This window comes from Aulonocara stuartgranti (assembly GCF_965226115.1).
Source record: "Aulonocara stuartgranti genome assembly, chromosome: 8".
In the NCBI taxonomy this organism is placed as follows: Eukaryota; Metazoa; Chordata; class Actinopteri; order Cichliformes; family Cichlidae; genus Aulonocara; species Aulonocara stuartgranti.
In genome coordinates this window covers 28,887,534-28,901,077 of record NC_138959.1, presented here as the reverse complement: position 1 = coordinate 28,901,077, position 13,544 = coordinate 28,887,534, and the positions used below count along the sequence as shown (strand labels likewise).

At 42.0% G+C, this 13,544-nt stretch overlaps 1 protein-coding gene across 8 annotated transcripts in view; it reads left to right on the top strand.

Annotated features, from left to right (window-relative positions):
• The window catches only part of LOC309713590 (rho GTPase-activating protein 23-like), a 76,805-nt gene extending 63,345 nt beyond the window's left edge, over window positions 1-13,460 (top strand). For 7 of the 8 annotated variants that reach the window (XM_082545346.1, XM_082545345.1, XM_082545347.1 and 4 more), the window contains 11 exons: window positions 2,656-2,783; window positions 2,874-2,986; window positions 4,987-5,139; window positions 7,125-7,203; window positions 7,416-7,489; window positions 7,580-7,669; window positions 7,748-7,873; window positions 9,226-9,270; window positions 9,458-9,551; window positions 11,006-11,037; window positions 11,123-13,460. In XM_082545346.1, coding sequence (XP_082401472.1) covers window positions 2,656-2,783; window positions 2,874-2,986; window positions 4,987-5,139; window positions 7,125-7,203; window positions 7,416-7,489; window positions 7,580-7,669; window positions 7,748-7,873; window positions 9,226-9,270; window positions 9,458-9,551; window positions 11,006-11,037; window positions 11,123-11,983 — 1,795 coding nt within the window. In that variant the 3' untranslated portion in view covers window positions 11,984-13,460. Of the gene's footprint in view, window positions 1-2,655; window positions 2,784-2,873; window positions 2,987-4,986; window positions 5,140-7,124; window positions 7,204-7,415; window positions 7,490-7,579; window positions 7,670-7,747; window positions 7,874-9,225; window positions 9,271-9,457; window positions 9,552-10,753; window positions 10,779-11,005; window positions 11,038-11,122 lie in introns of all 8 variants that reach the window. The other variant, XM_082545349.1, reaches the window with a different exon arrangement.
• Window positions 13,461-13,544: the final 84 nt, after the last annotated feature.

Below are 13,544 nucleotides of genomic sequence, written 5' to 3'. Positions count from 1 at the left end.
TTTGGTTTCATCTGACCACATGACATTCTCCCAATCCTCTGCTGTATCATCCATGTGCTCTCTGGCAAACTTCAGACGGGCCTGGACATGCACTGGCTTCAGCAGCGGAACACGTCTGGCACTGCGGGATTTGATTCCCTGCCGTTGTAGTGTGTTACTGATGGTGACCTTTGTTACTTTGGTCCCAACTCTCTGCAGGTCATTCACCAGGTCCCCCCGTGTGGTTCTGGGATCTTTGCTCACCGTTCTCATGATCATTTTGACCCCACGGGATGAGATCTTGCGTGGAGCCCCAGATCGAGGGAGATTATCAGTGGTCTTGTATGTCTTCCATTTTCTGATGATTGCTCCCACAGTTGATTTTTTCACACCAAGCTGCTTGCCTATTGTAGATTCACTCTTCCCAGTCTGGTGCAGGTCTACAATACTTTTCCTGGTGTCCTTCGAAAGCTCTTTGGTCTTGGCCATGGCGGAGTTTGGAGTCTGACTGTTTGAGGCTGTGGACAGGTGTCTTTTATACAGATGATGAGTTCAAACAGGTGCCATTCATACAGGTAACGAGTGGGGGACAGAAAAGCTTCTTACAGAAGACGTTACAGGTCTGTGAGAGCCAGAGATTTTCCTTGTTTGAGGTGACCAAATACTTATTTTCCACCCTGATTTACGAATAAATTCTTTACAAATCCTACCATGTGCATTCATGGATTTTTTTTTCACATTCTGTCTCTCACAGTTGAAGTGTACCTCTGGTGCAAATTACTGACCTCTGTCATCATTTTAGGTGGGGGAACTTGCACAATCGGTGGCTGACTAAATACTTTTTTGCCCCACTGTACACATAAAGGAGGGAACCGGGAGGGGAGCCTTGACAATGAAGATAGAAAAAACATAACACACAGGCAGGTTAACCGGCGAGGACTGCCAGACCATGACAGGATCACTCTCAGGGGCACAGTGAATTCCTGCATGGTACCATGATAGGATGCCATTTGTGCAACAGTTAACTGTTATTGGTTTCATAACAAAGACGTCAACTCTGCCACAGAGTGGTAGGCCATGTAAAATCGCTGAGCAGGGTCAGCAGATGGCACATAGTGCATAGAGGGTGCCAACTTTCTCTAAACTTCATTTGGCCTTGCTGATTTGATCACGAGTAGTGTGTAGAGAGCTTCATAGAATGGGTTTCCATGGCTGAGCAGCTGCATCCAAGAATTCGATCACTGTGCAATCCAAAGCATCAAATGCAGTAGTGTAAAGCACGCCGGCACTGGACATTAGAGCAATGGAGACGTGTTCTCTGGAGTGAAGAATCATACTTGTCTGTTTGGCAATCTGATGAAGGAGTCTGGTGGTTGCCAGGGGAATGGTACTTATCTGACTGGTGGAGGGGGGAATATGGTGTGGGGTTGTTTTTCAGTGAAAGGAACTCTCAGTGCCACATGACTATCCATCCATTCTCTTACACTTTGCAGAGGACTGGAGCCTATCCAAGCTACCACAGGGTAAGAGGCAAGGTACACCCTGTACAGACTGCCAGTCTGATGCAGGGTTAACACAGAGAGACAGACAACCATTCGCACTCACATTCACACCTTTGGGCAATTTAGAATCACCAATAAATGCAACCCCACTAATTGTATGCCTTTGGACTGTGGGAGGAAGCTGGAGTACCTGGAGAGAACCCATGGAGACATGGGGAGAACACGCAAACTCCACATAGAAAGGCCCTTGCCAGAGGGTGGAGTCAAACTGAGGTTTCTGTGAGGCAACAGTCCTAACCACCAGGCCACCATGCCACCCAGATACCATTTGGACAACTTCATGTGAAGGTGTAATTGGTCCACTTGGATTTTTTAACATTTTTTTCTGTTTCCTGTTTTTTATTTAAACGTTGACATTTTATGATCCTGATGAAGACCACAAGCCAAAATGCGTTGGTCACTTGATAAAGTTGTTTCCCATTACTTTAAGTGCCACTGGAGTGTCCACGTCATGACAACTTCATTCTCCCAATTTTGTGGGAACTGGACCAGTCCAAAAAGCAAGGTCCATAAAGACATAAATGAGCAAGTGGGATGTGGAAGAAGTTGACTGGCCTGTAGAGAGTACTGACCTCGACAGAACACCTTTGGGAGGAATTAGAAAGAGAAGCCAAGTCTCCGTGTCCTTACAAATCCACTTCTGCAAGAAGGGCCACAAATAACTCTAATAAATCACACTCCTAAACTTTGTGGAAAACGTTCTGAGAAGAGGTGAAGCTGTTATAGCTGCAAAGAGGGCTGACCTAATAGAAACTCTATGAATTAAATTGGGGTTAACATGTTGCTTAAAGATACTTGGCATGCAGACTAGGGGCAGCCAGGGATCAAACCACCAACCTTCCAGTTAGTAGATGGCCTGCTCTACTGCCCGAGCTACAGCTATCCTGGCAATCAATGTCATTCAAGTGCATATACTTGTAAATATGGATATATACTTTTGGCAATATAGTGTATCAAAAACCACTGCACCTTTTTATTTATTAATATCTTTTGAAGACACATCAAAACTAACAACTTCTGTTAACCTTGTTACATCCACTTAAACTAACATCCACACCTAAACCAACACGATGAGGTTAAAAATTGCCTAACTTTGTTGTTCTCTTTTGTGTAGTCTGACAGGTAGTAAGCTAGACTCCTCTCCCAGAGCCCATCGTATGATGCCGCCCTTCTTTCTGGCAAAAACTGACAACACTTCAGTGAACAGAGCTTCCAGATCTGGAGGGTCTAAACATGACTCTGGTTTGTGTTCTTCAGTATATATGACAAATCAAAGCAGCAAAAATGCTTAACTTAATTATGTATCCATTTATCTGCATCTGTGTGAGTCAGATGATAACAAGGCACTGTGGAGCATCAACATCATGAAGAAGGCCAAGAAGACAGGTGTTCCAAAGGCTTTTGGTGTACGTCTCGAGGACTGTCAGCCTGCTGTCAACCATAAGGTAAGTCAAAATTCATAGTAAAAAAAACTGCTTGGCTACAAGCAGAATCATTAAATAATCCCAAAATCAAACTGTCAAGTTAAAGTGGAGCAGACCTATAAATGTATTTTTTGCCTTGGGTCTATTGTAAATCAGTTTTTTCTTTGGTGAACTTTATTGTTTCTGTAAGTGGTTAAAACAAGTTAGCAGGGAAAAAAAGTTTGTTTTAAAATAATGTACAATAAAATAGGTTTCTAATGAGATTTTAAGTAAAACAAAGCCGTGTAGCTCATTGGAAAGTATGATAGGTATTTTACTGAAACTGATGTATTCAAGTTTTCTGAAAATCTTACGAATGCGATAACTCGAGAAAGCATTCACCTAGGATTTCAAACTGATACCACAGGTATATCTACTAAAAATCTCGGACAAGTTTTAATCTCAGTGACTTTGGACTGAAGGTCAGAGGTCAAGTTCTCTGAAAAAAACCAAGAGGGTCCAAATACCATCAGTGTGTTAGGTGCATCAGAGATGTAGACTTGGATGTACTCTAAGATTTCTAGTGTCCAGAGCAATGGTGATACAGGCAAGATGGTGACCATTTAAGACGGAGACTTGGAAAAGTTTGGACAGAGGTTCCAATGGAGTATTTAGTTGTTTGGCTATGAAGTGTCTTTGTAGACACTTCATTCTTACTCACGGGCTGAGTAGAGGTAAAAACCCTACTCAGCCCGTGAGTCTGTTAACACTTCAAAGGAGTCATCATCGAGGAGCTTAGCAGAAATCAAAAGATTGTATAAGGAGAAAGAACACTCCTTAAAAGTGCCCTGCTTTCAAGTGCCGCTGTGCTGTTGAAGTAATGTTTTCAGCTCAGCTGTTTGAATTCTAGAGATCATTGTGTTAGTAAAAAATCTCAGCCTTTTTCCAGTTGACTGGAGAAGGATTCCAGCTGAGACGAGGCTCTCTCTGTGGACTGAGAGGAACGGACAAAGATGGCGGTGTGATAGTGACTCTCTGATGCTTCTGAGAGATGTAAACTGTGAAAGGCAATTCATTTTGAGAGCAAATAATCTGCGCCATACTGTTACTTGTTAAAGCACTCATTCTTATTTGGTAGCAAGATGGTGGAGTGGTGTGCTCCACCACCTGGGCTCTCTGAGGGGAAAAAGCCTCCTAAAGATGATACAAGGAAACAAAGTTAGCAGAGTTTGTTAACAAGTAGAAATCTAAGCTAGAGTGAACTGACTGAAGGGCCGCAGAGCAGGGTGATGGCCGGGACAAAGGTAAGTCTACTGGTATACAAGCACATATTAAATCCACACTGACTTTGAAGGGGTCCTTTCCAGAGACAGCCTTCACATAGGGAAGCAAGCAAGAGACATTACCATTTGATGACCCATGTGTTATTGTATTGTCTTCTGCTGAGAGTATTTCTGATGAGGTGTCTGTGAGTAATAGTGTCAGGTGCTTTTACCAAGTATGTATGTTTGTTTGGTCATTTAAGTTCTCTTTATTCATTTTCAGTTTGTTTCTTAGTTTACTTCTGGTTTAGAGTTTCACCTTTTCACCTTTTTGGTGTGTCTTCTATTTGGATTTATTGACTTTATTTTCTGCTCCATTTTTGGATTTCTGCTATGCTTGAAAACGTTGCCTTTTGTTTAATAATTCCAGTTAAATAAAATAATCAAAAAGGCAGCTCAGTTGTTGAGCTGAAACTGGACCCTGTGAAGGCACTGTTAGAGCACAGAACACGGTATTTTGTCATTCTCTTAATTTGCTCGCCAATCTTGTCCATCTTATTGTCCAAGGTCCCCACTTTTCCCAAAAAGATCAATGGAACAGACAAAGACAAGCCACTAAAGCAACTGTTCCAGAAATAACTTATTTCAAATGATGTATATGTTCAGACGGAGTGTGATTGTCATGTGATGCTGAGGTTGTAGGTGAAAATCTGTTTGTTGAAATAGTTTTTTTTATTGTCTATTTTTCCCTCTTTTGTCTCCCTTGCTTTCTCTTATCAGTTTGTTCCTCTAATAGTGGAGATGTGTTGTGGTGTTGTAGAGGCAACTGGTCTGGAGTACACTGGTATATACCGTGTACCAGGCAACAATGCCATGGTGTCTAACTTGCAGGAGCATCTCAACAAGGGCATGGACTTGAACACTGCTGAAGAGGTATGGAAACGAGCCCTGCTTTGCTTAGCAGACTACAGCAACTAATGTTACATCATGATGAGTTTTTTAAATGTTCAAAATTTTACATCTGAAACAGATTAAATTATTAGAAAACTATAGAGGAAATTTTTAACACAATAAAGATAAAGTCTGACTGTGGCAGGTCAGACTGAAAGTACATACCACTGAAGACTATAATCTAAGGAGCTGATTATAATCTATAATGACAGGAGCTGAAGTTATTTCTTTTGTCTTCCCTTTGAGTAACTGCAGCACCTTTTTTTCTAACTCTTAATTATTTCAAATCATCAAATTAATTTTAATATTAGACAAAGATAACCCAAGGACATTTATTTTAACTTATTAGGGGAAAAAGTTATCCAAACCTACCAAGTCCTAAATGAAAAATTGTTAAATTCTGATCAATGATCATGCTACTTGTCATTTTTCATATCCTTCCTGGTGAACTTGATGTGTTGGTCCACCGAGTTAATGTGATCAGCACCGTGAACAAACTCTGTGGACCAACACATCAAGTTCACCAGAGAGGAAAGACCATCTCTGAATTGAGGAGGTGATCTAAAGGGTAAACCTTTGCCATCTTACAATGCTGTGATTGCAGCCATTCCCCAACTTTTTGTGAATTATGCTTATGGCCATTGATCAATAGCCATTGATCAATGGTCTTTGATCAGTGGTTGTTGATCAATGACCATGACAATTTGCATATTAATGATCAAGGAACTGGCCTCACAGCCCATTGTTCGCCAGCGGTGCTAGTTTCAGTCACTGTGCAAAGGTACTGCTTAAAGGTTAGGCAAAGCTGTGGTCAGCTGAGACTGAAGAAGTCAGCTGGATGAGTGACAAAACATTTCGTCCCCTGAAAACGCTACGTCCCGATGAAAAGAATACCTTTTGGGGATGACCTAAAGAACAGATTGCCGCCAATAGAATAGAAAAGAAGTTTTTCTATGCCATATTTGAAACAGATTTTATGTGTAATTTTGATAGATTAGGTAATTCCCACATAGCGAAATTGGTATGGCCCAGATCTGGCCCACACAGTGTGTGCACACATGGCCCACATACCGCAAAGAATGACGGCGCTTTGCTGGCCCAGATATGTTTTGCCAGAGGTGGCCCACACATGGGCCAGCACAAGGCCAGTTGCAGACACACTGGTGGTCCTGTGCTGGCCCAGAACAGTTTCAGCTCTGGCCCCAGATGTCAGCCTAATGTGTACCTTAATCAAGCCATGTAATAACAACATGTGCCAGAACATAATAGTACAAAAGCAACATGACTAAACTCTGTTCAGGCAGTGAATTCTTAAATAGTGCTTTTCTAGTCTCTATACAACATGCCACATTAACACATCTTCTCCTAACTACATTCATACATATTCACACTCAGCATGCAGACTGGAGGAACCAGGGATTGAACCACTAACCTTCCAATCAGCAGGTGATCTGCTCTACCTCCTGAGCTACAGCCGGCCAGTGGTAAACTTGAGTAAACCATCACTAGGTTTTGGATAAAGTGTACACTCACAAACCTGTCAAACCTGCATTTGAAACGTTGGCTACCATAGCAGTATAGTACTACAAATGGCATTTGGGTCTTCTAACTAAAATTGGAAAATAGGAACATAAATAGTGCCATCATTGCCAGACCTGGCCCACATCTGGTTGACATACACTCTGCCATGACACCAGTCAGTCAGAAGGGCCAGCTTGATGCCGGATCCGGGCCAGACCTGTTTGCTATGAGCCTGGGCCACATAACCCAAACCACAATCGAGCCAGATATGGCATGCCATCGCATAGACAGTGCCATCTATGCCAGGCCTGGCCCATATCTGGATGACATACGTCTTATCATGCCAGAAGTCAGCCAGCAGTGCCGGCTTGATACCAGATCTGGGCCAGACCTGTCTGCTATGTGGGATACTATAATCCTAAAGCCTCCTCTTCATGTCCTCACAGAGATGGCAAGACCTGAATGTTATCAGCAGCCTACTTAAAACATTCTTCCGAAAACTGCCTGAGCCTCTGTTTACTGATGGTGAGTCCAGACATTTGTTTACAGTGAAATGTCAAAGAATCTTTAACAAGTATGTATTGAATAATGTTCTGTTGCTTGGATAAAAAATAAAAAAAGATTGCATTTTTTCTTCAGTGGCAAGTTACAAAGCCGCTGAATTTGTTGGCATATGATTTTCAGAATTTTAGAATATCACTTGTAGTTAGTTAGTCATCCATTATCTCTGCCTACAGATAAATACAATCACTTCATTGATGCCAACCGGATTGAAGATGGAGAAGAGAGATTAAAGACAATGAACAAACTGGTAAAAGAGGGCAGAGAACAGAGAAGTGAACATACTTCTGTCTTTTTGATAGTAAAACTCTCTCTATATGTACCCATTGCTTCTTTCTAGATCCATGACCTGCCAGATCATTATTATCACACCCTTAAGTTTCTGTTGGGTCACCTCAAGAAGGTAGCAGATCACTCTGAAAAGAATAAGGTAACCTTTACCTTCAGTCCCATCAATTGAATCGTGGTTTTTTTGTGGTCTAAAATGAAGTTTTAATATTATTTCCAGATGGAGCCAAGAAATCTAGCCCTGGTGTTTGGACCCACTCTGGTGAGGACATCAGAGGACAACATGACAGACATGGTCACCCACATGCCTGATCGCTACAAAATAGTAGAGACCCTTATCCTGCATGTAAGAACCACCAGCTGCTTGCTCCAGTTGCACCTCTGTGAATCGCCAGTTGTGTTTTATGCATTAACACCATGCAGTAGTGCTGCATTCAGTTCTGCCTCCAGTGGTGTAGTGGACAATACTGTACATTCAATTAGCAACTAAAAGGTTGTTGGTTCAATTGTAGCCAAAGATGCAAATTTTCTTTGTGTCAAGAAAGGTATGTGAAAGTTGCTTTAGTGGTTCAGTTCTACTTATATAGTGCAAGTTCTGTTTGAAGATGCTTTATATTGTAAGATAAACACCCTGCAATATTAGAGAAAAAAAAATAATCAAGCAATCCTTTATAAGCAAACGCTTGGGAACTGTGGAAAGGAATATGTCTGTGAAGGTTCTCAGTCATCCAGGTCATCGTAGTCTAAGGAGCTTGGAAAGAAAACCGTCTGGACTCATTTCCCGAGGTCAAATGGCCCAGGATGTGAGTGGGCGTTAAGGCGTCTGGGAAATCACATGATAGGGTGGGGCTAAGTTTCACAATGAGCTCACCTGAAACTTTGGCTGATTTTGACCTGAACCCGTTTTCACACCTTGGCTCGTGTGATTAGTTGGAGGATCATTACGGGGTCCATTGTCCGTCTTGGGGGGACACTCCCACAAGGCTTAAATCTGGGACTCTCCACCATTTGACCCTCAAACTGAGAGGTGAAATGTCTTCAAGCAACTTAAAGAAGTGCAGACACTTTTCTTTCCAAGCTCCCTAGACTGTGGAAAGGAAGAATTCCCTTTAACAGGTAGAGAACTCCATCAGAACCAGGCTTAGGGAGGGGGAACCATCTACTGCAGCTGGATGGATGGTGAACACAAGCAGACTGCAAAAAGCAAACAGGACATAACACTTGTGACACTTGTTACAAATAGTTTGATAGTGGCACATAAGCAAACACAGAGAAGATCTCAGTGCATCATGGGAAATCATCCAGCAATCTGAGCGTATAGCAGCATAACTGAGGGATGGTTCAGGGTAAACCGATCCAGCCCTAACCTGCTTTTGGTAAAAAGGAAAGAAACAAAGAAAGGAAATGTTAAGTTTAATCCTAAAAGCAGAAAGTGTCTGTCTCCTGAATCCAAACTGGGAACAGGTTCCACAGGAGAGATGGGAGACTCCTATTCTGCTTTTAAATATTCTAGGAACCGCAAGTAAGCCTGCTGTCTGAGAGCAAAGTGCTCTATCAGAATAATATGCAACTATAAAATCTATATAGGACTATAAAGGACTCCTTGTTTACATAAGCAACTAGAATCTATTTGATAAATATGATTCAAAATAGTGCAGCAGAATTTCCTTGATACCAGCTGTTTCCTTTCTCCAACAGTATGACTGGTTCTTCAGTAATGAAGAGCTTGATAAAGAAGAGAAGGTATGGGCTCTTATCACCCAGATGAACAGAAAACACCATGAATGACTGTATGCATTCAGATGTCGTCACTTCTTTTATGTCTGCTGGATGTGTGTGTGTGTGTGTGTGTGTGTGTGTGTGTGTGTGTGTGTGTGTGTGTGTGTGTGTGTGTGTGTGTGTGCCCGCGTGCGTTTGTGTGTGACTGTAGGCCCCAGATGATAATTGGGACATACAGCCTTTGCCCAACATTGACCATCTGCTGACCAACATTGGCAAGCCGGGCATGCCAAGAGAGGCATCAGGTGAGGAGTGGGGGCTGCTGCAAGAGCCCTTTAATGCTTCACCAACAGACAGATTCAATTGTACACACATTGTGAAGCAGCTAGATTCTCGTGAGCTTTAAGAGTAGCTCAAGAACAGTGGGTAGAGAGCTTAATGGAATGTGTTGTCATGGCCTAGCAGCTGCTTCCAAACCTTGCATGACCGAGCACAATGCAAAGTAATGGATGTACTCTAGAGCAGTAGAGACGGAGTGACAATTTCTGGAGTAAAAAAATCATGCTTCTATGTCTGGCAGCCCACTGGAAGAGTCTGGGTTTGGCAGTTGCCAGGAGAATGGTACTTGTCTGACTGCATTGTGCCAAATGTAAAGTTTGGTGGAGGAGGGATTATGGTGTGTGGTTTTTCAGCAGTTGGGCCGGGTCCCTTAGATCCAGTGAAAAGAAGTCTTAATGCGTCAGCATTTTGCTCACTGCCTGGGACCATGGAACCCAACTGGCATTTGCTATAGAATACCAGAATTGATAGGTCGACCAATGGTGCCCTGTACATTTCACAGAGGGCAGCATCTTCACCTGGTCACTTTTGACAGGCATAAAATAGCCTGGAGACGACGTGGCCAACGTTATGCTGTGCGTAACATCGCTCAGCATTACCAGTTTGGTCATGGGTCATAGTCAGGGGAGGCATATTCATGAAAGAACGCACAGACCTCTAGGCAAAGACTAGATAAAGGCACCCTGACTGCCATTAGGTGTTCGGATAAATTCCTTAAACGTACTGTCAGACCCTTTTTGGTGCAATGGGTCCTGGTTTCTCCTGGTGCACAAAAATACCCAGCAAGAGTATGCAGGGGTTCAGACACTGACAATCTAATGCCACTGCATTCAACACTAGCAACACAGAAATGTTGAAACATTAGACGGGCTTTAGTAGAAATCACTGAGTTCACTATTTCCTCACTGAACACAGACTCTTGCCAATTTATGGTTAATTCAGATGAGCAGTGGAAACACTGCTTACATACAACTTGAAGAAAAGAGCCTCACTGCTTTAGTTGGAAAGTCTTAACTTTCCCTCCTTATTCATAATTCTGTAGCCTCATCAACTGACAGCATTTTTCTTTCTCAGCAGACCTCTGTTCTGTTGTGCTTGTAGATACTGACAATGTTTCCTACTTTTTCCTCTGTTCTCTTCTTCTGGGCCTTTCTGTGCTTTTTTCTAGCTGAGACAGTGGATCAACCTCTTCGGTAGGACCAGGTCTTCCTTTCTGTGTGTTTGCTCTTTCTTTGGATTCATTTAACCATTTGTGCTCTTTCCACAACTATTGTTTTTTCCAACATCTCCACTTTGCCTTTTTGAAAGCAGCTTGTGCTGTGATTTCTCTTTATTTACATGTTTTTATATTTTGTGACTATCCTAACATTACTACCATCCAATGATGACATTAACTAACTTACTTTTTCCTTTCTATCAGGTTCCACCACCAGCGATTCTCTTAAGTTAAAGGTAGGTGCTAATTCTTGGAATAGGATATCACATTTTGCAATAGAAAAAACATAATTACAAATACTTACAAGTGGTAACCTTTCAGCTTTCCTCTGCATCCAAAAAAGATCCGAACACCAAGTCCATCATCGCTGCCGTCACCCACAAACATAAAAAAAGTCCAAGTATCCACACGGTGAGCAGAAACACTGATGAGATTTCTGCGCACGAACCAGCCAAAGCCAGCAACAATGGTGAAGGAGGGGTAGGGGAAAAAGAAGAAAGAGGAGAGCTAGATGAAGTCGAGGGAGAACAAACCATCCTTAACACTGAAAAAAGGATAGAGGGAAAGATCTCACTTGTAGGAGGAGAAGAAGCTAAAGCAAAAGGAGCAGGCAGTGATGCAAAGATGTCAAAAAGGAGGAACAGCCAAAGAACCAACTTACCACCATCACAGCTTTATCCAAATAGAGGATCTGACTCAACCCGTCAGATCCACACCGCATGCTCAAAATCACCACCTCTCAGGAACCCTCCTTCCCATTTTAATCACAGTCTGGCCAGAGGATATCAGACCATTCCTTTCTGGGTATTACCCACCAGGTCACGCAACATCAGCAGCCAGAGTGGAACTGCTCAGCACCAGTCAGCACCAATCTGCTATAGGAAAACTAGAGGTGGGAGGACAAGGGCTGTGTCCATGAATCTTGACCTTGAGCTGGGCAGGAATGAGGATAGTGTAAGAGGATGTAGAGATGATAGGGTGAAGGTAGTCAGAATGACTGAGGGAGAGCCAGGTCCCAGGTCCCTACCTCACTGTGCACAGAAGCTTCCCTCTCTCATCTCCTCTTCATCAGGATGGATAGATCAGAGTTCCTCAGGACATTCCACTGTCATCCTAAGGAGATCAGGCCTAGACCTGCAGGACAAGCTGAGAGCATGGCGTCGCCACACAGTGGTAGTTTAACCAGTCTGTTTCATCCACACTAATGAATACCAAGCACTTGGCCTTTACTCACTAACACTGTGTTGCACTTGTCCACAAGCAGGAAAACTGTCTCCAGAATATTCTATTGGAGATGTAATGTGTCATTGGAAAAAAATGTCATTGTGTGCAATTGCAATGTCATTCCAAAGTGACAACAATAATGCACGGTACTAGGATCTTTATCTTATTTTCACATACTGCACTCCCTCCCATCTGCTGCGGATTTTTCTCTCCTACAAACATGGTCAGAAATAAAACTGCATAAAATCAAATCAAATATACACTTCTTCAAAAATGAGGAAGAAAATAGCACTCCTGACAACAACTGATGTCATAGACACTTCATATAAACCATATAAAAGATGGAGGCTAGCTACATTAGTGAGAAAGCTGCATTCATAATCTTGTGAACCAAAAAAAAGTCCACGCACATCTTCCTCTGTCAATGGAGCAGGTGCAGAGCTGAAGAAATGAGATGAAGAAATAATGGTTTGCACACTACAGAACTCTAGATTCATTATTTATTGCATGCAATAAATAAAGAGGCTGTAACCTTTTGGAATGAAAACCTACAACAGTATAAATGTAAAAGTGCTATGTGGTACCACAGCAGACATTTGAAATTTAGCTGAAGAGCTGTTGCTGCTCTAGTTATAGCAAGTCACAGTAAAGAATTCATCTTTGTTTTTCTCTGCAGCCTGACTCTGAAATAACTGGTGTTCCTTTTGCCTTCTGGTTTTGACTAATCGCCACTCTTAGTCTCTCGCTGTATGATTGGACTTTTTAGACTAAAAAATACTTGCATGGTCAAAACAAATACAAATATGCAAACCTTAAGTGTACAGTAAGACTATTGTGTTTCCCAGTATGTGTGTGTGTGTTGCATGAGGAGGGCCAGAGCTATAATAAAACCTGTTTCGTCATACGTTTTCAGGGCAGCTATGTGAAGTCATGCCAATTTTTTTGTGTTTCTTTTTCTCTGTTTGTGTAATCATACAGTGTCAGCAGTGTGCAAACATGATAAATATTTGTTGTTTGTCATATTGTGAACTCATACTTAATGTCAGTGTTACAGAGACAAGAAAGCAGCTAAAAGCAGCAAGCAAACCACGTCCTTAAATCCAAAACCACACAGTCTCATCTGAGTGATGTTAGCTTTTTGTTCTTTTTCACAGCTTCGGTATTTTTTTGATTCCTTCCCAGAACTTGAGTTTTGTAAAAACAAGTTTCAAGAATGAAAAATTGGAATGGTTAAAAAAATGCGTGTGACCTAAACTGACATTAGCTGTGGTCAAACCAGACTCCATGTTTGTATATCTAGAATCCGTCTGTCTTCTCTGTCTGTGCCCTGGTGCATGTAACTCTGTACAAGTGTTGCAAAATTGGTCCACGCAAAGTCTTGTTAACCTGTGTATATAAATATTATACATATTAAATTATTTGTATTGAAACTGGATTAGTAATATTTGTGCTTCAATAACTAAAAATAATTGACCTTTAATAAAAAGGGCAGCTCTATTTATTTCATAATTCGGGACAG